The sequence below is a fragment of the Colossoma macropomum genome, unplaced genomic scaffold (assembly GCF_904425465.1).
Source record: "Colossoma macropomum unplaced genomic scaffold, Colossoma_macropomum, whole genome shotgun sequence".
NCBI classification, from domain to species: Eukaryota; Metazoa; Chordata; class Actinopteri; order Characiformes; family Serrasalmidae; genus Colossoma; species Colossoma macropomum.
In genome coordinates, this window is record NW_023494789.1 from 50050297 (window position 1) to 50075918 (window position 25622).

The 25622-nt window shown below is 40.3% G+C and overlaps 1 protein-coding gene across 1 annotated transcript in view; it reads left to right on the plus strand.

Moving 5' to 3' along the window:
* LOC118808693 (ubiquinol-cytochrome-c reductase complex assembly factor 1) overlaps positions 1-24018 on the plus strand; it is a 47602-nt gene extending 23584 nt beyond the window's left edge. Inside the window, exons 7-9 of the mRNA XM_036571567.1 lie at positions 13415-13492; positions 15781-15894; positions 23353-24018. Of these exons, the coding sequence (XP_036427460.1) occupies positions 13415-13492; positions 15781-15894; positions 23353-23487 (327 nt within the window). The 3' untranslated portion in view covers positions 23488-24018. The remainder of the gene's footprint in view (positions 1-13414; positions 13493-15780; positions 15895-23352) is intronic.
* The last annotated feature ends 1604 nt before the right edge of the window (positions 24019-25622 follow it).

Consider the following 25622-nt stretch of genomic DNA (forward strand, 5'->3'; position numbering starts at 1 on the left):
TAAATAATTTTGTTTTCAAATATTTCCATTATTTAAACAATTCTAAATAACAAAAACACAAAACATTTTTGTCATGTTTAAGTAATAATTCATGCAATAGAAGGTTAAGGGTTTGAGAAAAATATTCATTCATTCATTGTTTTTTGTTTTTATTTTGTAAAGTCTAAAAAGCAAGTGAGCTTTATTTTTCCCTGCTTTGTTTTTGCATCTGTGCTGACTGACATTGTGTGTTTTCAGAGTTTTGTAATACCGTGTCTTTTACATTTGGGCCTGAAATGTGCACATGCATACATACATCCATTTGAAGGGGTGTAGAATTAAATCTGGGTTGTAATGACGCTCACACACATGTCTTTGCACGTGTGTGTGCATATGCATGTATGTATATAACAAAATCAGTACCTCTTTGAAGCAACTCTATGCTACAGTCTTTCCATAATATCACCATCTTCCTGTTCATGTTCACATAAATCAGAAGTCTCCAATTTTCTGCTCAGGCTCTAGAAATTGCAGTCACATTATAGACAAGCTATTAAACACACAAAAGCTTTAATGCCAGTTTTATCCCATATAGAACTGGCCTGCATTTTTGCCAAGTTGCAGTGACCCTGAATTAAAAGGCCTGGTTTTGTTTGGTCTCTTAAAGTCACTATTTGCTGTGTACTGAGAGACTAATGGTTTTTAGTAGAGTCTTAATTGATCTGTCCCTCAACTTCACATACGTTGAACTACTTGAACCCTACAAGTCTGGTACTGGCCCAAAAAAGGCAGTAGTTTCAGGTTCAACAGGCTTTGTCATTCCAGCTGTATACAAGTACACAGTGAAACGAAACAACATTCCTCCAGGACCAACACAGGAACACAAGTGCAAAACAATACGATATCCACACTGCATTAAATACAAAAGACTTATGATAAATGCAGAAACAGAACACATACAGTACACGATACTGAGAATATGTGGAGTTGTGCAAAGCAGGATGTAACATACTATGACATATTAGCAGATGGCCTAACATATATGAGTATAGCGGTCACTGAGGTAGCAACCAGAACAACAGCAATGGAATACAGCATTTGGTTGATGCAGTATTATAGCAGCCGATATGGTTAAAAGAATAAAATGTGCAAAAATAGTCAGATATACAAATTATATTAAGTGAAGTATTTCAGTTTGAGGTGCAATTTTTATTGATATTTGATCATTGAAATTATATTTAAATATAATTTTAAGTCTGCCACCAGAAGAGCTACACTGTGTGTGTGTCAGTGTTGGCAACAGTAAAATCATTTGATCAGTTGTAGCGTGTAGAATCAGTTTTCTGTGGGCTTCCGTGTTTCGTGTCACTATATGAAAGATGGACATGGCTTCCTTTATTGTTTAATGCACTGTGTTTTTTCCAGACGAGTGTGCGAGTTCGTTCAAAGCCCAGTTCAGCTCGGTAAGAGCCAGTATTGATGTGTTTAATCAGAGCCGCGATAAAGTGTGACAGAAGTGTGACTTACAGTCTTATTCATGTGTTTGCTTGTTCAAAACAGCAGTTTGTAACATAAACTGAATAAAGATACCTGAATTTTTGTCTTTGTTACAGCATGTTTTTTAAATGTCAATTAAACACGACTGCATTCAGAAATCGCGTTATTAAAGAGACTGTAGAAAAAAGGCAGAAATAGCCAGTTTGTTGCATTGGCCGTAAAGGAATAAAGATTTTATTTATTTTTTATTACACAATTATTTAAAGGTACTTGATGCTGTGGGATCAAAAAGATGCCAGTTAAGAGTCTTCGGGCACTCAAAAATGTGTTCATGAGTCTATGATGAGTACAACATTGTCCAAGAGTGGTGTTCATAGAAGGTTAACATGGAGTAAACCCTCACTCTCCAAAAAAACCCTTTTGTTCAGCAGTACTACTGGAACACACTGTTATGTTTGTTGCATCCCAGCTGTGAAGCATGGTGGAGGGAGTGTAATGCAGGGTATAAAATGTGGCTGGTGTTGATTTGGGTTAGGATACATTACATGCTTTCATTATGTTACCCATGTTGGTGTTGTGTTGAGGTTCAGCAGTTCAGCCTGCATTGCTGCGAAGTAGCCAAACAACGGCTCCACAGTGGAAAAACAGGCACTGTTATGGAGATAATAATAAGTTTGAATCCTGGAAATGACGTGAAGTCACTAATTATTGGTGTATTATCATTGATGTTTTCACCTATAGCATTAAAACTGTCATCATTATTGGAAATGTTATCGGCCTGTGCAACTGTGACTCAGTACACAGGGGTGCAGTGGGTTTTGCCATGTTGTTGGGAGATCGTAAGTTTGAAATCTGTAAATGACGTGACCAGACGTCGGTAATTATTGTCGCATTGTCCGTAATAATTTCACTAATAAAACTGCAAAGCATCAGTATCAGTCAGTACTATCAGTACTGCCAAGAGATTGGTCGAGTTCCAGTGTAATGGTGTGGGGCTGCAGACATGATGAAGGACCAAAGAATTCCAATTTCAATCAGCAAATTCTCTGGCAGAATGTCTGGGTGTCGGTCTAAGGTCAAAAACTCAGAACAGGTTGGGCCATGCAACCAGATGGTGATCCAAAACAAAAGAGTAAATCAGCAGGAGCAAACAGCTACAGATCCATGCAGAAATCCAGGGAATTCCAAAGGGTTCACAAGCTTTTCTTTTCTCACTTGAAAGTTAAATCCTCCAGTTTTGGTGCTTAACAAATGGTGTCGCTCATTGGCAGTGGTTGTTCATTATATCCTAGAATTAAATGACAGACTAGATTTGTTGGACAGTTAACTAAGTTGTAGTATTTAGCTTTGTTAACAGCATGTAGCTTAAAGAATGTGTACCAGAGATGTTCGCAAGTCATTTCATGAATCTGATTCAAGATTTCAGTCACAGAGGTGTGAGTCCGAGTCGAGTCTGGAGTTTCTGGGGTGCGAGTCCTTGTCGAGTCTCAAATCTCTGGGGTGTGAGTCTGAGTTGAGTCTGGAGTCTCTGGGGTGCGCGTCCTAGTCGAGTCTCAAATCTCTGGGGTGTGAGTCCGAGTCGAGTCTGGAGTCTCTAGGGTGCGAGTCCTAGTCGAGTCTCAAATCTCTGGGGTGTGAGTCCGAGTCGAGTCTCGAGTCTCTGGGGTGCGAATCTGAGTCTCGGGTCTCCGGGGTGCGAATCAGAGTCGAGTCTAGAGTCTCTAGGGTGCGAATCTGAGTCTCGAGTCTCTGGGGTGCAAGTCAGAGTCAAATCTCTGAGGTGCCAGTCTGAGTTGAGTGTCGGATCTTTGAGGTGCGAGTCCAGTTCGAGTCTGGAGTCTAGTCTCAAGCCTCTGAGGTGCCAGTCAGAGTCGTGTGTCGGATCTCTGCGGTGTGAGTTCGAGTTGAGTCTCGAGAGCCTGGTGTGCGAGTCCTAGTCGAGTCTCCGATGTCCGAGTCGAGTCTCTGGTGTGTGAGTCCCAGTCAAGTCTCTGATGTCCAAGTCGAGTCTCTCGTGTGCGAGTCCGAGTCGGGTCTTGAGTCTCTGGTGTGCGAGTCGGATCCTCTGTTGCTGATATCTGGACTGTGTTTAAGTGCCGGTAATGGCAGTGATACTCAAACAGTGCAACACCAGTAATTAGTCATTCTGTGATTTTTAAATGTGGCTGAAGTGGAAAAACATTTCTTTGCGTTTTCCAACATCAGGTTCTGTTGGTCTGTAGCTGTTCCACCATCAGAGCTCTGGCAGGAGGATATATTTTCTTTTTTTGTTGATGAATTCGGGACATTAGCCTGACACAGATCTGAATGAGGTAAATGAGGTGCGGTGTTCCATTTGGAGCCGAGACTGTTCCTTGCCCCCCACCTACCCCCCGAATCTTAATTGCTGCTGACCTCTTGGCCCTGGCAGCAGCAGCAGTGGAGTGGCACAGCAGAAGGATGACCTCATTTTCCACTTCATTCTTACATCATATGATGTAAGGGATGTCGAGAGCACTTGTGCGAGTCAGAGTTGAGTCTTCAAGTCTCTGAGGTGAGTCTGGAGTCTCTGAGGTGTGAGTCAGAGTTGAGTCTTCCACTCTCTGGGTTGCGAGTATGAGTCAAGTCTTGAGTCTTTGAGGTGTGAGCCCGATTCAAATTTCAAGTCTCTGTTGTGCAAGTCCTAGTTGGGTCTCGGGTCTCTGGTGTGCGAGTCCGAGTCGGGTCTTGAGTCTCTGGTGTGCGAGTCCGAGTCGGGTCTCGAGTCTCTGATGTGCGAGTCCTAGTTGGGTCTCGAGTCTCTGGTGTGCGAGTCCGAGTCGGGTCTTGAGTCTCTGGTGTGCGAGTCCGAGTCAGGTCTTGAGTCTCTGGTGTGCGAGTCCGAGTCGGGTCTCGAGTCTCTGATGTGCAAATCCTAGTTGGGTCTCAAGTCTCTGGTGTGCGAGTCCGAGTCGGGTCTGGAGTCTCTGAGGTACAAGACGTGAGTCTAGTCTGGAGTCTCTGAAGTGTGAGTCTGAGTTGAGTCTGGAATCTCTGAGGTGTGAGTCAGAGTTGGGTCTCGAGTCTCTGATGTGCGAATCCTAGTCGGGTCTCCAGTCTCTGGTGTGCGAGTCCGAGTCGGGTCTCGAGTCTCTGATTTGCAAATCCTAGTTGGGTCTCGAATGTCTGGGGTGCGAGTCCAAGTCGGGTCTCGAGTCTCTGGTGTGCGAGTCCGAGTCAGGTCTTGAGTCCCTGGTGTGCGAGTCGGATCCTCTATTGCTGATATCTGGACTGTGTTTAAGTGCCGGTAATGGCAGTGATACTCAAACAGTGCAACACCAGTAATTAGTCATTCTGTGATTTTTAAATGTGGCTGAAGTGGAAAAACATTTCTTTGAGTTTTCCAACATCAGGTTCTATTGGTCTGTAGCTGTTCCACCATCAGAGCTCTGGCAGGAGGATATATTTTCTTTTTTTGTTGATGAATTCGGGACATTAGCCTGACACAGATCTGAATGAGGTAAATGAGGTGCGGTGTTCCATTTGGAGCCGAGACTGTTCCTTGCCCCCCACCTACCCCCCGAATCTTAATTGCTGCTGACCTCTTGGCCCTGGCAGCAGCAGCAGTGGAGTGGCACAGCAGAAGGATGACCTCATTTTCCACTTCATTCTTACATCATATGCTGTAAGGGATGTCGAGAGCACCTGCCAGGTTCGAAGATAAGATTAACGTTAGCAGTGTAAAGGCAGAGGAGGCTCGCCTGGATCCTGACCCATTACGAAGGGCCGTTTCCAGGTCGGAACTGAGGAGAGCTGAACATGTTTGGAGGGAAAATAAAGAGGTGAAGAGGCCTGTAAAAGCCTGGTGTGTAATCAGTGTGTCTGGCAGGTTTGTAACCGTTCGGCTCAGTGGGAGCGGAGTAATGTTACAGCAGTGGAAAGTGAAAGACCCCTTCTTGCTCAAGCTTTGCCACGATAAGGTTACGCGTGCTAATTGTGCCGAGAGAAGGAAAACACTTGTCATTTGTGCCGTGTCGGACCAGCCCGTGAATTTTCCTTCGTTCCCAGCACACACACTCAGCACCTGGCCGGCGTAAGCTCTCCATGCTATTTTCAAGGGTGTGTACATGTATGTTTTTCTAAGCACTAGTAATAACAGTAAACTGAGATCGGACACTAATTTACTAGTGCATAATCAGCTCTTTCTTGGCTTTCGGTCTTATTTGTGAGAGTCATCAGATGTCACACGCCTACCTTTACCAAGTTAAGTCGAGCTGAAGAAGGAAAGAGAGAAGGCCGTAGAGGTCAGACATGACTGTACAAAGCGACAATATTGTCAAACATGCTAGGAGGAATCAGTACTGTGCAAAAACCGAAAGATCACAGTTATGTGTGCAAAAGCCTTTATTCAGATACTTAATCCAGTTCCTAGTGATCTTTGAAGTTGAAATCAATCAGTCAGCCTTTATTTAAACTCAGAGGGAGACCCTCATTTACAATGTAGCAGAGTAATACAGGAATCAGGCATTGAGAAGTTGTAAATAAATAAAAGATAAATAAAAATAAATAAATAAAATAGATGCTATAATTAAAAAAATCATAAGTAAAATTTAATAATAAGAAAGTGACAATGAACTGTTAAATCAATAAACAATTACAATATAGTAACTTATCAAGTAACAGAGCAGAATAAAATAAATAAAAACTAAGAAATAAATTAATGAAATAAAAGAGATAGATGTAAGACAAATTGACAATAACAAAATAAGTAAAAAGAATACTAATAAAAGAAATAAAAAGAATGATAAAAAAGTGAAGAAATAAAAGTAAAAAAGTAAAAGTAAAAAGTAAAACAATAGCTAAGACATAGTTAAAAAATACCAAACGTCATATTAAAAGTTAAGTAAAATCAAATAAAGCAGTATCAGGCTGATTGGAGGTGGTTAGAGACTAAAAGTTTAAATGTTCATGTGACACCAGAGAGCAAAGTTTTAGAGTGTCCTGTGATGAATTCGAGCTTGCTGGTGTAGCTAAAAGCAGATTTTCCCAGCTCTGTGAAAGCGCTCAGCACCTGAAGGCTGATCCAATCACTGGAGCGAGTCTGATAAACTGCATTATTTACACTGTGCATTTCTGTGATGTACGATGGCCAGTAAGCGCTTTATAGATAAAAAGAAGCCAGTGTGTCTCCCAACACACAGACAGAGATGACCAGCCAACCTTTTCATATAGTATACAGTGATGGGTCTGTAGGGGTCACCAGTAATAAATCTTAGGGCAGCGTGAAATACAGAGTTTAATTATTCATGAACTGTTCTCACTACTTGGTATATCGAACGGCATATCTGCAGCATACACCTAAGGCCTGTAGCCTACTTGAGCGGCATCATGCATGCTGCGGATTACATTCTGCTTTTTATGATAGTTGTAGTCCATCAGGTAACCTGAAAACTACAGAACGAATCCAAATAATGTTGTATATAATTCCAAAGACTTTTTTGGATTAGGAAGCTGTCTTTAGAATTCACTGATTAAATGGAAAATGACACATTAAATAAGTGGCCACGTTTACACACAGCCTAATAATCCGACTAATAGCTCAATCGGAATAGAATACGTCCAAGTAAATGCCTCAGTCGGAATAGACTAGTCCGATTAAGGCCATTTGTAATACAGTTTCTATCTGATTGATCGAGGTGGGTAATCCTGTAAATAATCCGTTAAATAGAAGAATATCTGTGTAAACGCCTGTATCTGATTACATTCCCTATCAAAAAGTTTAGGTACGTTCTGATCATGTTTGTCACGTCATAGTGAAAGTTTATACTGTTCAACATGGCGGAGCAGAAACTGGTCTGCAGAGGAGACGAAGTTTATGCTCTGATCTTTAAAAGACGGCGGTGGGACGGACGTCCAGCTTATGTGTCTCAGAACACGACGTCTTCCTCTCGGCCTTCTTTAATAAGGACATGTGAAGGACGTTTTCCTGAGTCTGACATCATTTTAAAGTAATTAAAAACACAAGCGCTGCTCACTGCTGCTCATCTCACTCTGACTGGACTCACGTGATGCTGGTTGTCATGGTAACATCTACACTAAGCAGTTCTCTTTGCAAGGGTGTAATTCTGGATCTGATTACTTGTAGTGAGCATGTAAACAGAGATTTTCAATCAGATTGTTGAGTAGAGTGAGAATAAACACCTCAGTCTTAATCTATAATCAGAATATATTCAGTCGGATTGGCAAAAATCTTTGCATGTAAACACAGACAGTGATGCTTTTCTTTCGGTAATGAACTATTTCGCTTCTTGTTTTGAAATTTGTGGCTGCATCCATATGTATATTTATGAGCTCCTGCTGGTGTGGGGTTCCTCTCTCACTATGATGGCAAAAACAAAAACATGATTTTAGTGCTAATAGTCCCCACTTGTTTGGAATCTGAAGCACTGTGGAGAAAATTCTGTGCATTTCACACAATGAGCATTAAAAAATCAAAGCTTTTACCTGCTAACTTTGCACACAAATGACAGATTGTTTCATGTTTTGCAGTTAGTACTTTTTAGACGTGTTTTGTTTTATCTCAGTACTTCAGTATTTTAATTTGCGCAGCTGCACTTGCAGCTTTTTAGTACCAGCACTACCTGCTCAAAAAATCACATATACCCCTGTAAGGAGAAAGAAAGAGGAAGAATTAGGAGGCAAGGTGAGGTGGACAGAAGGGTAACGGAGCCAGACACGGACGACTAAAACGGAGAGAATGAGCAGAAGAGTGCGAGGCAAGTTGACCACAGCCAGATGAGAGTAATTATCAGCAGGTCTGTGTAATTATGTACAGGTGCTTTGCTGCACTGCACACTCTTGCATATACATACGCACATATGCAAGTCCAGCACACTCTGCACATTCCGAAACTCCACCGTAGGCGGCTCAAAAATAAACAGAGTTGTTCACCTAGGGCTTCACCTTGTGGCTGTCATTTATGTGTGTGTATATGTGCACTTTTGCTTTGATTGAGGAGAAATGTACCAACAGTAATAGGAAAAGCAAAGACTTTTTACATGACATTTAAACAGTCAGGTGTACCTCAGGGGTTCTCAACCTTTTCCCGCCTGTTTGGAACTATAAAGCGTAGCGGCCCACAGAACTAAAATCAACCTTTTTTTTTATTACTATTTTTGCCACTGGAGTAACTGTTTGGTCTCGAGATGTCACTTTAATTTTGAAGGTTTTAGCGCCTCATTTGAAATAAACCTCACACCACTCAGTGGGCTTTTGGATCAGCGTCCTAGAGTCAGCAGTAATGATAAACCTTCTTTGTTGTTGGTTTATTAGTTTGAGTTTACTCAGGTTGCCGATGCTCGGCCAAAAATCAATCGCAGATATTATTTTCAGACTCATCTGTCATTTTTATCAGCTGCAGCTCGAGCTGCAGGAATGATATAAGTGCAATGAGAGTCTGTAAAGAGTCAGACGTTAAAACAGGCAGATTAAACTGACAGTGTACAGCGCTGACGTGCTGCTGGAAGAAGAGGAAAGCTGGCTCTACTGACGAACTCCCTCATTTGATCATAAAATGCGTTCACGCCAGCTGTGATGAAGTGAACAGGGTTCGGTTGGAAGAAGGCCGAGACCCGCAGGAGAAAAGTTTGATAGGTCTGCACCGAACGAGGTAGAGCCCTGAGGAACCTCTCGATCTCTGACTAAGGCCCGAAACGTACTTCATGCGAGGATGCGAACGCAGACGCTTCGGGCTACGCAGACGGGGTTTCACACGTAGTTACGTTCAAAAATGTGTCACAACGCATTTCATAATGCAATACAAGCGCGAGCTGCATTCTGAGCATTACAGCAAGGGGCGCTATGACGACAGCCAAGCCTGACCAAGCGGTCTTGTAGTGCCAGCATGTTTCTCAACTGCCATAGCAGACGTGCAGTTTAGTCTCATTTAAAGACGGCATAAAAATATGATAAATTATCGCATTTCCAACCCAAGAGAAGAGGTGAAGCAGCTCACTCTCCTCTACTGCCTGTGTTTAGCTGTTGAGGCTGTTGGAATAACAGTAGATCCCTCTCTGATTTGTCCTCTGTCGCCCCCTTCAGTACTGAGTGTTTTAACGTCCACAGCAACGTAAGAACGCATGGTGAGTTTTCAGGCCTAACTGTCTGCGCTGCTCCCTGTGGCTGCGATGTCTCAAACTGATGTCATTTACTTTGCCTGCGACTGCGATGTTTTTATTTAAACGTCTCTACCGGCCCAGTGTGAACCACTGCCTCCCCTTGAGTACAGGCCCGTGGACCACTAGAGGGTGCTTCACGGCCCACTGGTGGTCCGCGGCCCACAGGTTGAGAAACCCTGGCCTACCTTAGCGCTGCATCATGTGGCTAAATATTCTATTTGTATGGTTTAATCTCTGCTAAATCCCTTTATCAATGGACGAAGTAAAGTAATGAATAACAAACATTCTTTTTTCCCCTGGAAATAATGAGTAAATGAACTCCATTGCAGTCTGAGAGAGGTAATTTTTTGAGTTACTACTCTGTTACTAGTGATTGAATCAGATAATAGCAAATGTTAATATGACAAGTGATTCCAAACTTTTTGAACAGGTGGAAATCGGTTCATATGGTTATGAAAATCTTGGGAAAGTCATAGAATATAGAAATTTGGCTAGATTTAGATAAGTCATGGAAAAGAATAAGTGCTGAAAAAATCATAGAATTTCCCAGACAGTTTCCCCATGTGGTTTGTCATCTCATCACATTTGAAGCACTTTACTAACATGTTAATATGAATCTCAACTAGCTAAGGTGTGACATTCAGGACGTGTGTGTTGTGGAAGATGTCTTGACATTCGAACGCTGGAGAAGATGAATTGACAAGCCAAGTGAAAGAGTAAAAAACCCACCACTGCTGCTTTTCTCACACCAAGACCTGGCTGAGTAGCTTCTTCACTGTGAGTCACAGTGCTCGGTCTGCACCGCAGTGGCTAAACAAACATCACCCGCTGCAGCAGCGTTAAGAAATGATGAGCAAACTGCTGAGGAACTCTGAATAATTTGGTTTTATATAGTCTTTAATGCACTCTGAGTGCTCAAGGTTATGAACCGACTCTTATTACATCCTTCTAATAAATGCTGTAAAAGTTACCTCAAGTCACTGACGTTGCAGATTTAGACGGGACTAAAATCACTGGGAAACTTTGGTAGCCTAAAAAATACATCACCTCTCCAGACCAGGTAAATGAATCCCTCCCAAATTGAACTTCAGGTAACTCATTTTGCTGGATAAATAAATGTGTCTTTGTTATTCTTAACTAATTTGATTTTGAGCTAAATGTAATGAAATGGAGAATAATGTCCACCTAATCGCGATGCGTGTGCACCTGTTTTATGACAATACATTAAACTGCTGTTTACGAACTAAACCGATGGATGTTTGCAGTTGAGAATATGCGATGGCGGAGGGGTCCGAGCAAAATGTAAAGGCTCTGAAATTCTGAAACGCTAATGTATTGAGCAAAATGACAGATCCTTTGAGGTCAGTGTGCAGAAATCTGTACATGGGTCAAATTTCAATTTCACTGTAGTCCTTCTATTTAAACTGCATTTTGACTTGATAGCTAATAATATTTAAATATTAAATTAATATTCAGATAACATAGGTCTTTTCTTCCCTTTCGTTTCCTTATTTTCATGGATTTTAAGCAAAGGAGTTTAAATGTAAACCATCAAGGACTGCATACCATGAGTAAACTACGCAAAATTAAATGCTCCTTATCTATCAAATACTTATCACTAAAACAGGAAATGGTATGTCATTATCACGGTGTGCTGGTATACTGATATATTGTCCAGCAGTGTGCTAAATGTTTGGTATGGAAATTTCATTATGTGTTATGGAAAAGTCGAGGAATTCCACTGTTTAAAACATTTACGAAGGAGAAGTCATGCAGGAGTGCATACAGAATATTTCATAAATGGTGATATTAAAGTGTCGATAAGTAGTTATTGTGTCACATTTAGCTTTAGTAGCTGCAACTTTTCTTTTTCATGTGCGCCTCATTATTGTACCAGTTAGTTGACACATATTTCCCCTTTTTCTGCACGGCAAACGAACGTAGCTAGCAAAAATTCAAAAATTCAGTAAATACTGACACCGAAGGTGCAACTCACATGCTTAAAAAGGTATGAAATCTCTGAGGTCAGATTCCATCTACAGTAAAAGCTCTGCTCACGTCAAAAATTGATTTCTCACCAAGAACATTAATGTAGCAGACATGCAGAGGAGATGTTTTGCACCGCCATGTGTTTGGAAAAAGAAGTACAAGTGAAAGGACAAAACAGTGCTTTGCTGATCACATTTGTTCTAGAAAAAATAACAATAAAAAATGTTTGTCTTTATTGGATGGTAATCAATACTGTTGCGTCTTTATATCAAGCATTTGTTGAGAGCTTTGCTGGAGCTGCTTGGCTTGTAATTAAAGGGGAATTCCACTTATGTGTTAAAATGTGTGTAATTAAATGTTTTGGATGTAAACAAAGTTTACATCTACGAAATGTGACAAGTCAGACTTGTTCACAGTGGTGGTCCACATCTAAAAGCTCCCTCACACAAAGATATTACATGAAATTGTTATGGATTCCATTGATGCCATTATTTCACGATAGAAATTCATGGTGGAGGGGAACATACAGAGTACTGAGGCAAAATAGTCCCTAAACAAAACTTGTATTTTCAGATTTACCACAATTTTACCATCATCAACACATAAAAAAACTCAGAAGACAAATGTATGTTCACTGGTTGTTTTGGATAGTAAATAAAATGGTTATATTTGTGACCCCAGGGGCTGGATTCACAAAAAAATTTAAGAAAAAACTTGCAAATGTTCTTAAGACGAACACTAAGAAGGTCATAAGAATGTTCTTAAATGCAATCCTCAAAAAATGTTGAAGTTCTCAGATATTCTCTTAAGATAATCTTGTTTTCTTAAGATTTTCGTATGAATGCTAATGTTGCATTTTACCGCATACCATAAATGGCACAAGATACGTTTTGAATTTGTATGAACTGTTATTTCCGTTATTTAGTTTAATCCACTCAGAGGAGCAAAATGGAGGAAAAACATCAAACCAAGTGTTTAAACAGAAAACAAAAGCATTTAAATAAGCAAAGAAGATCTAGAGGTAATGGTGGAAGAAACAGCCAACAGGAAAAAATCCTCCTTAGAAAATGCAATAATTGTGGGGTGATGGCAGAAAGCATGAGACGAGGATGGGCAGGAGCAGATAAACTGATAAATTCAGATGCTTATTTTGTCAAAGTTTACAGCTTAAGATGAGTGTGAGACTACCGTAAAGTTAAGAAAACATTTAAGGACATTTTCAAGAATACCACTTGTTCTTGGAATTGTTCTTAAGAAAATAGTTAAGAAAGGGGTTTGTATAAAATATTTGGGTTTTGTTGTTTGTTTGTTTCCCACACCCCATTACTTCCAGGCATTCTTCCCCCTGAGCTCTGAGAGACTAATGTAATATTTTAATACCATAAATGGCATAAGGTACATTTGGAATTTGACATTTTCAAGAATACCACTTGTTCTTGGAATTGTTCTTAAGAAAATAATTAAGAAAAGAAAATAAGACATTTTTTAAGAAGTTATTTGAAGAATAACAATTCTGATTCTTCAAACCATTCTGAGTGACTTTTAATATCTTAATCACTGAATTTTGAAAAAAAATTTGAAAAACTTGATGGAATTGCACTTTAAAGGCAAGATCCTGTAGAGACTGACAATACAGAGTCCACAAACCGAAATGAATTACATGATTATATGGGGGACAGGATACAGGTGATTGGTATATTAGCAGGTGCCAACATTGTAGCTATGACAACACACTTCTGATCTGACCTGCTTTTATTCCTTGTATTCTTGTAAACTGTTGTTGTTCATTGTTTTTGTCTCTGTCTCTCTCTCAGATTGACGCCATTCATAGGAAGGAGAGTATGAGGGCTATGACGGAGACATTCTACGCTGCTATTTTTGGATACGATGAGGTAAGTCACTTCTACGCCACTCGCAAAGCAAACATAAAGCCCTAATGTAGCGTAAGCTCACAATGGAAGCCATATGACATTCACCCATTAAACACGAACACACTGTAGGATTTTCTTTGTTTCAGAAACGTGAAGGAAATCTGTTGTTGTAGATCCAGTTACAGTGCAGACCATAAGCAAATGGAAGGTGACGCATTTTGTCGTTTTGGCTCTGTCCTCCATCACATTAGATATGAAACGAAACAATGATTATGAGGTTAAAGTGCAGAATGTCAGCTTTAATTTGAAGGTATTTACATCTATATTGGAACCATATAGGAATTACTGTTTCTTTATATGTTATCCCCCAATTCAGGAGACCAACTGGGCAAATGAATATAATGCTCAAATAAAATTGTCAGTATTTTTCTGCAAATATTTTGTAGTCTTTTTGTGGGTCTTTGGCCCAGAGATGTCACCAGACTTCCCTGTTGATGCTCTGGCAGGCTTGAAATGTGGCCATTTTCAGTTTTGGCTTAGCTTAGGGGCTTTTTTGCCTTTAGTAAGCAAATTGCAGGCTTCAGAACTGGTGATTGTCAAAAACATTTCACTTTTTGTCCTCAAATTCTTCATGATCGCTTAAGTTTTGAGGCATTTTTTGGATGTAAACCATAAATATGCTTTTGTATGCTTCACATTTATCCAGCTGCTAGTGTCATAAATTTGGAATATAATCGGTCCCTCCTCCTCTACACATTCCTCATTCCGTCACTCTTCTGCACGTTTACCTTTGTTCCAAAGGACTATGAGACTTTGTCCCGGAACGCTACAGGCTGTTTGTGTACTTTTTAGTAAACTCTAACTTGGCCTTTCTGTTCTTTAGGCCTACCTGTGGTTTGACCACCCTTCATTTATTTGATTTCCAGTCAAAACGGAAATAAGTACAAAAAAAACAAAAAATCAGTACAAGCTATTCATTTTTCAGGAGGTATTTCTGATTAGATATAAGATAATCCACTTTCATAAGGAAGGAGAAAGTCAAAGGAAAATACATGCAACAAACAAGAACTTCAGAAGTGTTCAAAAACTGATTCAAAGCTACAGAGAAAATGAGGCTCCTAACAACCACCTGGAAGACCTGGTAGACACCAAAACCGCCCCCAACAGATAAACAGCACTTAAAGCTTTCATCTCTGAGAGAGAGGAGAAAATCAAGCTGCTTCAGATCTGAAAACATCCACAGGTGTTTCTGTCCATCCTTCCACTGTGAGAAGACGACTCAGCGCTGTGGGTCTGAAAGGATGTGTAGCTGTCAAGAAGAACCTCACTGAGAAAAGGAGACGGACACATCAAACAAAGAAGCTGAACGATGGACTGACCACCCCAGAGTCCAGACCTCAACACCACTGAATGTGTTTGATTACTTCAGAAAATCATCAACCAGCTTCTAAGACTGAAAGAAAGAATGGAAGCTGTGATAAGAGTGATGCACTAAATACTATTTATATATTGTTCTCAGATTGATTTTGTTTTTCTGATGATGATGACCTGCCTTGATGACAGTGACTTAAACAGACATCAAACAAACTTTAATGTTGCCTTTAGAATAAACTCTAGACGTTTTCTTAGCTTTATTAAACATTAACTATTACAACATGTAGCTGGCCAAGACCCAACAGAGCAACTGTCTGGTTACTTATGATTCATTGATTTGGGGCACTAATTATAAAAAAAATTCTGTGGTTCCTTTATGGTTCAACCTATATTGTCACAATGTTTACTGTAGGTTAATGTTAGTCGATTTTATTCTGTTTTTGGAGCTTTTCTGTTGGTCTATTCATCATGAAATTTTCACACGATGTAAAGGGCAGCTGCTACGTTCAGATGATAAACCTTAACTTTTTATTAAATGCCTGTTTTCTTTGGACGAGAACGAAATGTAAAACCCCTTGACATGCCATTGACAAGGGAAGGATCTGCAGGGGTTAAAATGGGAGAAAAACGAGAAACGAAAAGTTTCAAACAAGCACACAAGTCGGCTGTAAGTTCCCTGCTGAAATTCTGCTTGCACAAGATTTAATAGCTTCCATCCATCAATTCTTGAGTGGAAGTGCACACAAAGTGGCAAATTATGCAAGCATCATAAAGTTATTTAGTGCCGAAGACGTGACGAAGGCTGAAGTTGCATTTAAAATTACGAGAAAGGATGTAGTTCAGGGTGCAGAACGGAGGTTAGTCTGTTACATAACCGATTTCATAATGTGGAAGAGAGTGCCGTTCGTCGTTTACTTTATTTATTTAATTTTCAGGGAATACTGTCAGACGACTGCGTTCTTGCAGCAGCACTTTGGAGGAATCTCTTCAACAGGCAATGTGAAGACCCCCGACAGCTGGAGCTCATGGTAGAATATGTCCGTAAACAGGTCAGTGAGGGGTTTGTGTAAAATATTCGGGTTTAATTGTTTGTTTCCCACACCTCATTACTTCCAGGCATTCTGGCCTCACCACCACCCCTGGGCTCTGAGAGAGACTACTGTAATATTTTAATATCGTTAAATATCACATAAAAAATCAAAATACAGCAGTTATCAATACAACATACAGGATATGTGTTAACATCTTCATACAACAAACTACACTCTTAAAAAAGATGGTGCTTCAAGGGTTTTTAGTATAGAAAATGGTTCTATATGGAACTGTGAACACCCAAAGAACCCTTTGCATGAAAGTGTTTTTCAGATTGATGGAAAATGTGCATGCATGTGCTATAAATGGTTCTATATAACCGTTCTTACAAGCTTTACAACATAACAGTTGACAAACCCTTTTGGTGCTTTATAGAACCATTTTCAAAGAGGGGTCTGTACTGAACCTTCTCCATCAGTCTACAGAACCCTTTCATGATGCAAAGAACCCTTTAGTTATGCAAAGGGTTCTTTGAGTGTTAATGGTTCTATATAGAACCATTTTCTTTACTGAAGAACACTTGAAGCACCATCTCCAGCTCCAAGGTTGAGATAAAACATTAAAAACCAAGCATGTTGACACCGTTCAGAGTTTTGGAAGCACTGTTTTGAGTAAAGTAGAAGCAGTTTTTTTGCACCTGTGTAAAATTATTCTAATGTGGTGATGATATTCTGTAAGTTTCAGATTTAGTATTAGTAGTAAGCTGTAAAATTAAGAAATGTCCAATGCTGAGCAGAGCTGAAGATTCCATTATAATTGAGAATGAACTTATAATAAAATGAATATACAGAATGCATCTTATTCACAAAACAGCGACCCAATGTTAATCATATAGCTATTCATAGTAATTGCATGTCGAGAAATTGCTATAGCTGGATAATTACGTTTTATTATTTAATAACACCTACTATTTTTTGACCATGTGAAAAGTTTTCATTCTTCCCAAAATCGATTTATTTTGGTGTCTTGTTTCTTACATTTCAGTCTACACCATGTAACATATTACTGCGTAACAATTGTTAATATGACAAATAATTCCAAAATTGGGGAAAAAAGCTGGGAAAAACTTATTTAAGTTACACAATTGGACCTTATTTAAGGTTCACGGTTGGATCTTAAAACAACTGCTGTACATTAGAAGGTACATTTACATTGTTGGTGCCTTGATGAACGAAAAATATACCTGCACAGAACCTTTATTTCTAAATCCCAGTGTTCCCAGTGTCATCTAGAGAAAACACTTAGCATTCACAATGGCTTTAATCTATACACTGTTAGAAATAAAGGTTCTGTTCAGGTACATTTTTCGTTCATCAAGGTACAAACAGTGTAAATGTTCCCTCAAAGCTACAACAGTGGTTTTAAGGTCTGATTGTGAACCTTAAATAAGTTTTTCCAGGTGAAAAGTTTGTATTTGTACCTTTTCATAACCGAATGTTTTAAACAGAACAGTAAAATAAAAGCCTGGAGACGAGACGGGGTGTGTGGAGTCAGCACAGCTTAGAACATATCATTTCAGTGGATTATGGTTCAGTTATGTTCCCTGACTGAAGGTACTGAGATGGAGCCTTGAGGGAACCACCCCAGTGACGAGAGGGGCACTGCCCCAGTGACAGTTTAGTACCTTTATTTCTGAGAGTGTAGGAGCTTTTCTCTGGTTATCACCTCATAGAAGGAAATATCTTCTGTTCTCAGTAAACGGTACCTGCCATTTGTTTTGTTGTAAGGTTGGAGTTTTTCACATTCACAGTTCCAGATGTAGGGACCAGCAAGCAGGGACCTAAACATGTTTAGAGGCTGTAATTGCTTTGTTTTCCCTCTTGTTGTAATTGTGAAAGTCATGTGAGCTAAAAAAACGTTAGTGTACAATTAAAAAAACAGAAAAGTAACATAGCAGACTAATGAGCTAAAAGCCAAGGAACAGTGTGTTCAGTTGGCAATAGCGAGGAGAGAGATTTGGAGTGATATTTGCAGTGTGTGCATATGGACTAGGGAGAGAATTTGGGGAAATCAAAAATCTTTCAAAACATATTAGTGTCTTAAATTGTTACAATAACCTAATTATTCACAGAAATCTTTTCTTGGCATTTAAACACTGATTCTTTGAGGACTAATTGGTGAAAGCTGTTCCTGCAACTGTCTGTGGCTGTTCTTGTTTTGACCAGAGACTCTTTTTTTATGGGTCCTTTAGAACTGTCCAGACACAAAAAAACTAGGAAATGTCCAACAAATGTTTGTCTTGGACATGATTTTGGAAGCTTTAAGGTGCTTAACTGTATATATTAAGTTGTGTAAATTAACTATATAATATAATTGGCCTCTATAATATGACCTTAACCCTACTAGAACATCAAATTCTCCTTAAAGATCTGTAATCACCATTTAAAAGTTTGGTGCCGTTTGCTGCTATAAAAATGAACTAATGTTGGATGTGTCTGAATGATGGATAAATGATGCAGAATATTGATAATGAAGTTCTAAGAAAATTAATCTCCAGAATGCCTCATGTTTGAAACGTGATCAAATCTTGAGACAGAAAACTTATCAAGGAATTACACTACTTATTTTTATTATCTTTATGTTCCTAAAAACTTTGACGTATCAAATATATCATGTTTAAAATACCTTATGACGCCTAGCTTAATATTTCAGTCTACACTGTTTGTTGTTATGGAGTACAGTAACAGTAGTCTTTAAAGTGACCAGTTATCTTAGACTCTGAGCTCTAAAGTGGTCACTAAAGTAGCTTTTTATCGTTTGAAAAATATCACTATTCAGCCTTTTCTCTCTCATAGCGACGCAGAGAGACTTGATCATGCATTTGTTACAAGCAGAGTTGATCACTGTAATGATCTTCTTACTGAACTTCCTAAGGAAACAATACGTCCTTTGCAACTCGTACAAAATGCAGCAGCATCCTAACAAAAACAACAGAGAGATCAGATCAGTCCTGCTTTAAAAGAGCTGCACTGGCTGTCTGTATCGTTCAGGATAGATTTTAAAGTTCTGCTAATAGTTTTTAAGGCTCTAAATGACCTGAAAGCACTGCTTACATCACAGAGAGTCTGTCTGTTTATGATCTTAGATCTGCAGATACTGACCTTCTGAACACCTTCAGTAAAATACAGAAAACGTGGAGAGACTCTTTCAGTTATTCTGCTTCTAAGCTGTGGAGCTCAGTTCAGCTTTTATTAGACAGTCAAGCTCAGAGCTCACTTTTAAGAAGCAACTTAAAATTTATCTCTTTAACTCAGCATTTAATCAAAACTCTGTCTTAGGTGTTTATCTTTTAATTTGATCTGTTTCATTTTCTTATATGATTTTAAATTAAAACTTATAATGTCTTGTATTACTGCTAAGCTTTATCACCTGTCTGTAAAGCACTTTGAGCTGCCACTGGCATGAACAGTGCTATATAAATAAAAAATATTATTATTATTATTATTATTCCAAACCTTTGAATTGAATTGCACTTTCTTAGTCTCATATGATGTATTTCTGTGTTCGCATGTGCTTGTTTGTGTGTTGTGTGCATATAACGTGCATGTACTGGTAATTTGTTTGCCTCCTAATCCCACCAGCAACCACAAAACACATGTACGTTTACACGCGTACCCACAAGCACATGCATCCCAGCCTGCCGCTCTCACTATCCCCTTCAGCTGGTATTGTCAGATGATCCCAGAGCGGTAAGGGTCATGTCGCACGCAAATAGTCACTTACCAGCAACATTAACTGGCGGCTAATGAAGAGCAGTGCTCCACCAAAACCCCGAACACATGCATTCAAACCCACCCACACACATGCAGCCAACAAATGTGGTGCCAGCTGTGTTAGAACTTTTATAGCCTGAGCACAAGCTTAATTCAGTCATACAGAGACTTCTGTTGTTATTTTAATTGTGCTTAGCATGTAATTTGATCATTACAGTGGAACTTTCCACCAACTCACACCTTGGACCTTCACAACACAGTGTTTACTGTTTACTCTCCATTGTGCCTCAGTAGCTGATGATTTTGTACTTTTGAATGCCAATATTTGGATCGGGTTATTTACTGTTGTAAAGGTTACTGTGATATATACTGCCTGTCAATCTTCTTAATAATAGTGGGAGGTTTCAGTGTTTGTACACAACATACACTATATGGACAGAAGAATGCCTTAACATCTCTTAGTCATTAATTTCAGGGGTTTCATTCAGTCTCATTGCCGCAGGTGTATAAAATCAACCACCTAGCCATGCAGTCAAAGAATGGGTCGTTTTACACACATTTATAAAAGAATTTTTTTTTTTTAAATTTTTACCTGATTTCCTCCTCAATTTAGTCGTCTCCAATTCCACCCGCTAGTTAGGACTCCCCCAGTCACACGATGCTATCAGCGCTAGGAGGGTGAAGGCTAACACAGGCTTCCTCCGAGACCTGTGAAGCCAACCACCGCTTCTTTTCGAACTGCCGCTCACGCAACGTCACTGGACAGCCGAACGCGCTCGGAGGAAAGCGCCAACCGCCAGATCTGTTACGTCAGCTAACAGACGCCTGCGCTGACTAGCATCGCGCTGAGTGATGGGGGGAGAAGGAGGGGCCATCCTACCCACCCAGAGAGAGCGAGGCAAATTGTGCTCTCTCGGACTCCCGGCTACGGATGGCTGTAGCATCACCAGGGATCGAACTCACGATCTCCTGATGACACGGCCAACGCTTAGACGGTTGCGCCACTCAGGAGCCCTAGAATGGGTCATTTTAAAAAGCTTTCTGAATTTGAACGTGGTTCTGTAATAAGATGACAATAAGACGCCGAGTGCTGAGGAGCATAGAGCTTAAAAGTCTCCAACACTCTGCTGATCAGTAACTGCAGAGCTCAAACCTCCTCTGGCATCAACATCAGCACAGAAACTGTGCGAGCTTCACGGCTGGGTTTCCATGGCCGAGCAGCTGCATGCGGCCTTACATCACCAAGCACAATGCCAGGTGTTGGATGGAGTGGAGTAAAGCGCCACCACTGGACTCTGGAGCAGTGGAAACGTGTTCTGTGGAGTGACGAATCAGCTTCTCTATCTGTCAGTCTGATGGACGAACCTGAGTTTGGCGAATGCCAGGAGAACGTTACCTGCCTGACTGCACTGTGCCAGCTGTAAAGTTTGGTGGAGGAGGGATGATGATATGGGGCTGTTTTTCAGGGGTGGGTCTAGAACCCTTAGTTCCAGTGAAGGGAAATCTTAATGCTTCAGCACCAAGACATTTTGGACAGTTGTGCACTTCCAACTTTGTGGAACGGTTTGGGGAAGAACCTTTTCTGTTACATCATGACTGAGCCCCAGAGCACGAATGTTCAGACTGCTGAACATGGCCTTATAATGACTTACGGAGAGCCTGGTCATCTTTCAGCTTGCAAAGTAACCACTGAATCATTCAATTGGAGCAGAAATTTTAATCCGCTATTTTTTTTAAAAAGGATTCATGACATCCTTTTTTTCCAAAGCCTTGATGCTTTGATGCTTGGTAACGTAAAGAAGAGAGTTTGACTGGTCCTGAGTATTGTTTAACACTGCCTGCCTCGTTCTATGCAGTGTACGGAAGGGGAAGCCAACTAAAACACGCACACTCTCACAGGCTGTCCTGCGTCTCTGTTCAGGCCACAGGCTCTGACCAGCTGTGTTGGCCCATTACAAGTGATGGCAGGAATTTATTACAAATGAGGTGCGTGTGCGTGTGCGTGTGCGCGGAGGCCTTAGGGGCATTCAGGAACGAGTGCGGGGGGGAACCTCACAAATAAACACAAAGCGCAGGGATTGATTTTCTGGGGCCTGATTAGTGCTGGATGGAGAGTAAAAAAGAAGTGAGGGCAGGAGGGTGGAAGTTAAAAGAAGAGGAAAAAACATGCTCTGGGGCACAGGTGCAGCACGTAAAGTGTGGCAGCATCTAACAACTGAACACGCAGAGGGAAACGGTCACTATGGTTACTGCGGCCCCTTCTGTGCGCGTTTGACACCGTCGTTGTTTAACGCTAATTACTCCGGACGCACACTCGGGCTGACATCATGGTGCGGCGTGTTCATTTTTTCCACCTCGCTTTCTGATTCCGTCGTTTCGCTGGAATACGTTCCGGCATGTCGCATTTTCTTCATGCCATCTGCAGTGGTGTTAGTCAAAACAAAAAAATGTCCAAATGTATTTTAGTCATCAAAAGTGAGTCAGTTTTGGTCATAGTTTATTCAAACTGCCCCTGCGAAGAGTGCACCCCCCCGGCGTTCCATGATGGACAGTCACCACCAGCAGCAACAAAGGAGTGAACTGAGCAGCAACCTTTACTGGGGCTATGAGATTCTTCATTAGAATTTTTTTTTTTTTGGCTTGCAGACGGCTGAGGTCACGATTTTCACTTACGATTCTTTAGCATACCAGTTTTATAAAGAACAGTATGAAGAGTTTCATTCCAAAATGCTGTATATCCATTTGTAAACATTTTGCACATCGTCACTGTTCACAAAAACAGGATCTCTTAATTGGAAGAAGCCAAAAACTTCCTTTACTTTTGATGTAAGTTAATGTAATGAGATTTTTTTCCAAGTGATTTTAAAGCATTTCTCTTGATTTATTCATCATGAAATTTTCACACAAAGTAAAGAGTGGCTGCTCAATTGATGCGGAAAAAATCAAATTGAAAAAATGGAGAATTTTTTTATACAGTGACAATATATAACAAGTTTTTGAAAAGAATAACAAAATGTTACTTTTCTAAACAAGGTGGTATTCATCGCAGTGTATATATATATATATGGTATTGATATTCCTTATACTTGCCAGTGTATATCATGAAAAACAGAAAATTCTTGAAAGTAGTCTATAATGCATTTTATATTCAGTTGTATGCAAAGGTTTTTTTACCTGTTTTTTAAGTGAAAATTTAACACATCTGCATAGAACAAATTTACATATAACATACATGCACCCCCACATACCCTATATGGATATCCCATATGCCATTCCATTCTATGCCATGCCACACAATTTTGTTGTGTGTGTAATATATGCATACAACAAAACCTCGTATCTCTGTTTTTGTCGTTTTTCTGTTTTTGACATCATTTGAAAATGCCTGTTGCCCTTTACATTGTGTGTGAATTTAATGATGAACTGACCAAAAGAAATGACCCAAAATTACTTGGCAAAACATCTGGTTCTACTGACTTGCATCATCAGTAAAGATTGTTTTTTCCTTCTTCTGTAAAGTTAGCAGCACCTACATGTGTGTGTTCCAGAACTTTAATACAGCATTGTGTTAACTTATTTGCACTTATGTAAAAGCATGCAGAATTGACCATGGCCTTTACTAAAGAGCCCGTGACGCAGCACTTTTGAAAGGCATATTTTGTCTAAACCTGACGTTTTCCCTCTTTCTCTCTTTTCAAACAGATGCAGTTCATTGACGCTCTGGACGGCGAGGATCTCCTCCTGACTGGAGAGGTTAAATGGCGCCCCCTGGTGGAAGAGAACGCACAGAGCATTCTGAAGGTGGCCACCCCGACCTACAACGACGCAGGCCTATAAACCCTGCCCCATCAGACTACAATACCCACAATACCACGGTCTAGATACTGGAAGACCAGACAGTCAGGGACCACTAGTGTCTCACTCTCTCTCACTCTCACTCTCACTCTCTCTCACTCTCACTCTACCTCCTCTGTCTCTCTCGGCCCCTTCCTGACAAACCAACGTACTGTGATAGGAGTGCACACACGTTCACACAGACTATTGACCTCACGCGTTAGAGAGTATAGAGTATAGAGACTCGATAACAGGATGGTTTGTAGTCTCTTTTTCTATAACTACCCTAGAGTTCTGTATTTATACACATACGTCCCTCTGAAGTGCTGCCGTTATATTTATATGTGTCTTCCTCTGGCCCTCTCTGACCGCTGACCGCTCTGCGTCTCCACGCTCTGTGTGTTGGGGAAGTGTGTGTGTTTGTGTGTGTGTGCTTGCATGTGAGTGTTTGTGTGTTTGCTAGGATCTTCAAGCTGTATGGAATTTTTGGGGGCGCTTTATTTTAATAATTATAAATAAAGATGTTTCTCTGAATTTCTCTGAGTTTTTTTGTCTTTTACAATTATAGTTGCCACCACACGTCTAATACTCTCTCTCTCTCTCTCTCTCTCTCTCTCTCTCTCTCTCTCTCTCTCTCTCTCTCTCTCTCTCTCTCTCTCTCTCTCCTCTCTCATTCTCTCTCTCTCTCTCTCTCGCTCCTCTCTCATTCTCCTGTCTCTCGCTTCTCTCTCATCTCTCTCTCGCTTCTCATTTTCTCTGTCTCTCTCACTCCTCTCATTCTCTCTCTCTCTCTCTCTCGCTCCTCTCTCATTCTCCTGTCTCTCGCTTCTCGCTTCTCTCTCATCTCTCTCTCGCTTCTCATTTTCTCTATCTGTCTCTCTCACTCCTCTCTCATTTTCTCTCTCTCGCGCTCCTCTCTCTCTCTCTCTCGCTCGCTCGCTCCTCTCTCTCTCTCACTCCTCTCTCATTTTCTCTCTCGCTCCTCTCTCATTTTCTCTCTCTCTCTCACGCTCCTCTCTCTCTCTCTCTCTCGCTCCTCTCTCATTTTCTCTCTCTCTCCTCTCTCTCTCTCTCTCTCTCTCTCTCTCTCTCTCTATTTCAAATCAGTTCAGTTCAGAATAGCCTTACTAGCGTGACTGTGTGAAGTGCAGTATTGCCAAAGGATTGTAACTGTAATAATGAACAATGAAAATAACTACAATATCTATAACAAATAATAACCATATTAATTACTATAATTACAGTAATAACAATACCATTATAATTATACTAATTGACAAACTTAAATGATATAGTTGTAATTTTTTGTGTTCATTCATCATCTCTCACTGTCATTAGATCGATATCTATATCTAGAAGGAAATTTAGCATTATCTCTGTCGTTATCTCTCCCTCTATATCTCTCGTTATCTCTCTAATTATCTGTCACTATCTCTGCATCTCTCTTACTATCTCTCTCACACTCTTTCTTCCTTTCACTGTGTCACTCTTACTGTATCTCACACTATCTGTCACTATCTCATTAGTCTCTTTCAGTATCTCTCCTTGTCACTCGCTTCCTGTCTCTCTGTCTCTGTCTCTCTCTCTCTCTCTCTCTCTCTCTCTCTCTCTCTCTCTCTCTCACTCAGTGAGACATCCCTACCTCAGTCGTCACTGAGTGCGTTTACATGCACTCAATAATCCGATCATAATCTGATGATGCAGTTATCTGATTATTCGTATGTAAACAGCACACTGATTTCTTAGATCACAGTAAGGTCTTGAAATCTGATTAAGAAATCTGATAAAGAGGCTGGATTTTAGCTCAGTAATATAGCTTAGTAGTTCTTAGCGCATCTAAACTCTTACTCTGATTTCTTTCGGATTTTTCAGTCTGAGCATGTGTGAAAACAGACGGTGATACCAGAAATAAGCGAGCAGCGCTGCCAAGAGACGCAGCAAAACACTTTTGGAGCGGCGCTGAAACCAAATACATGCTTGACGAAATGAAGGATTTAAATATTCTTCATCTTCTAGATGATTTATGTTCATATTTTCAGGTAAAGTGGCTCAATGTTGTTTAGAAAACAAAGTTTACTTTCATCATCGTTTTCACCACCAGTACTTTAACGGAGGAGAGTTTGTGCCGTGATTCTCCA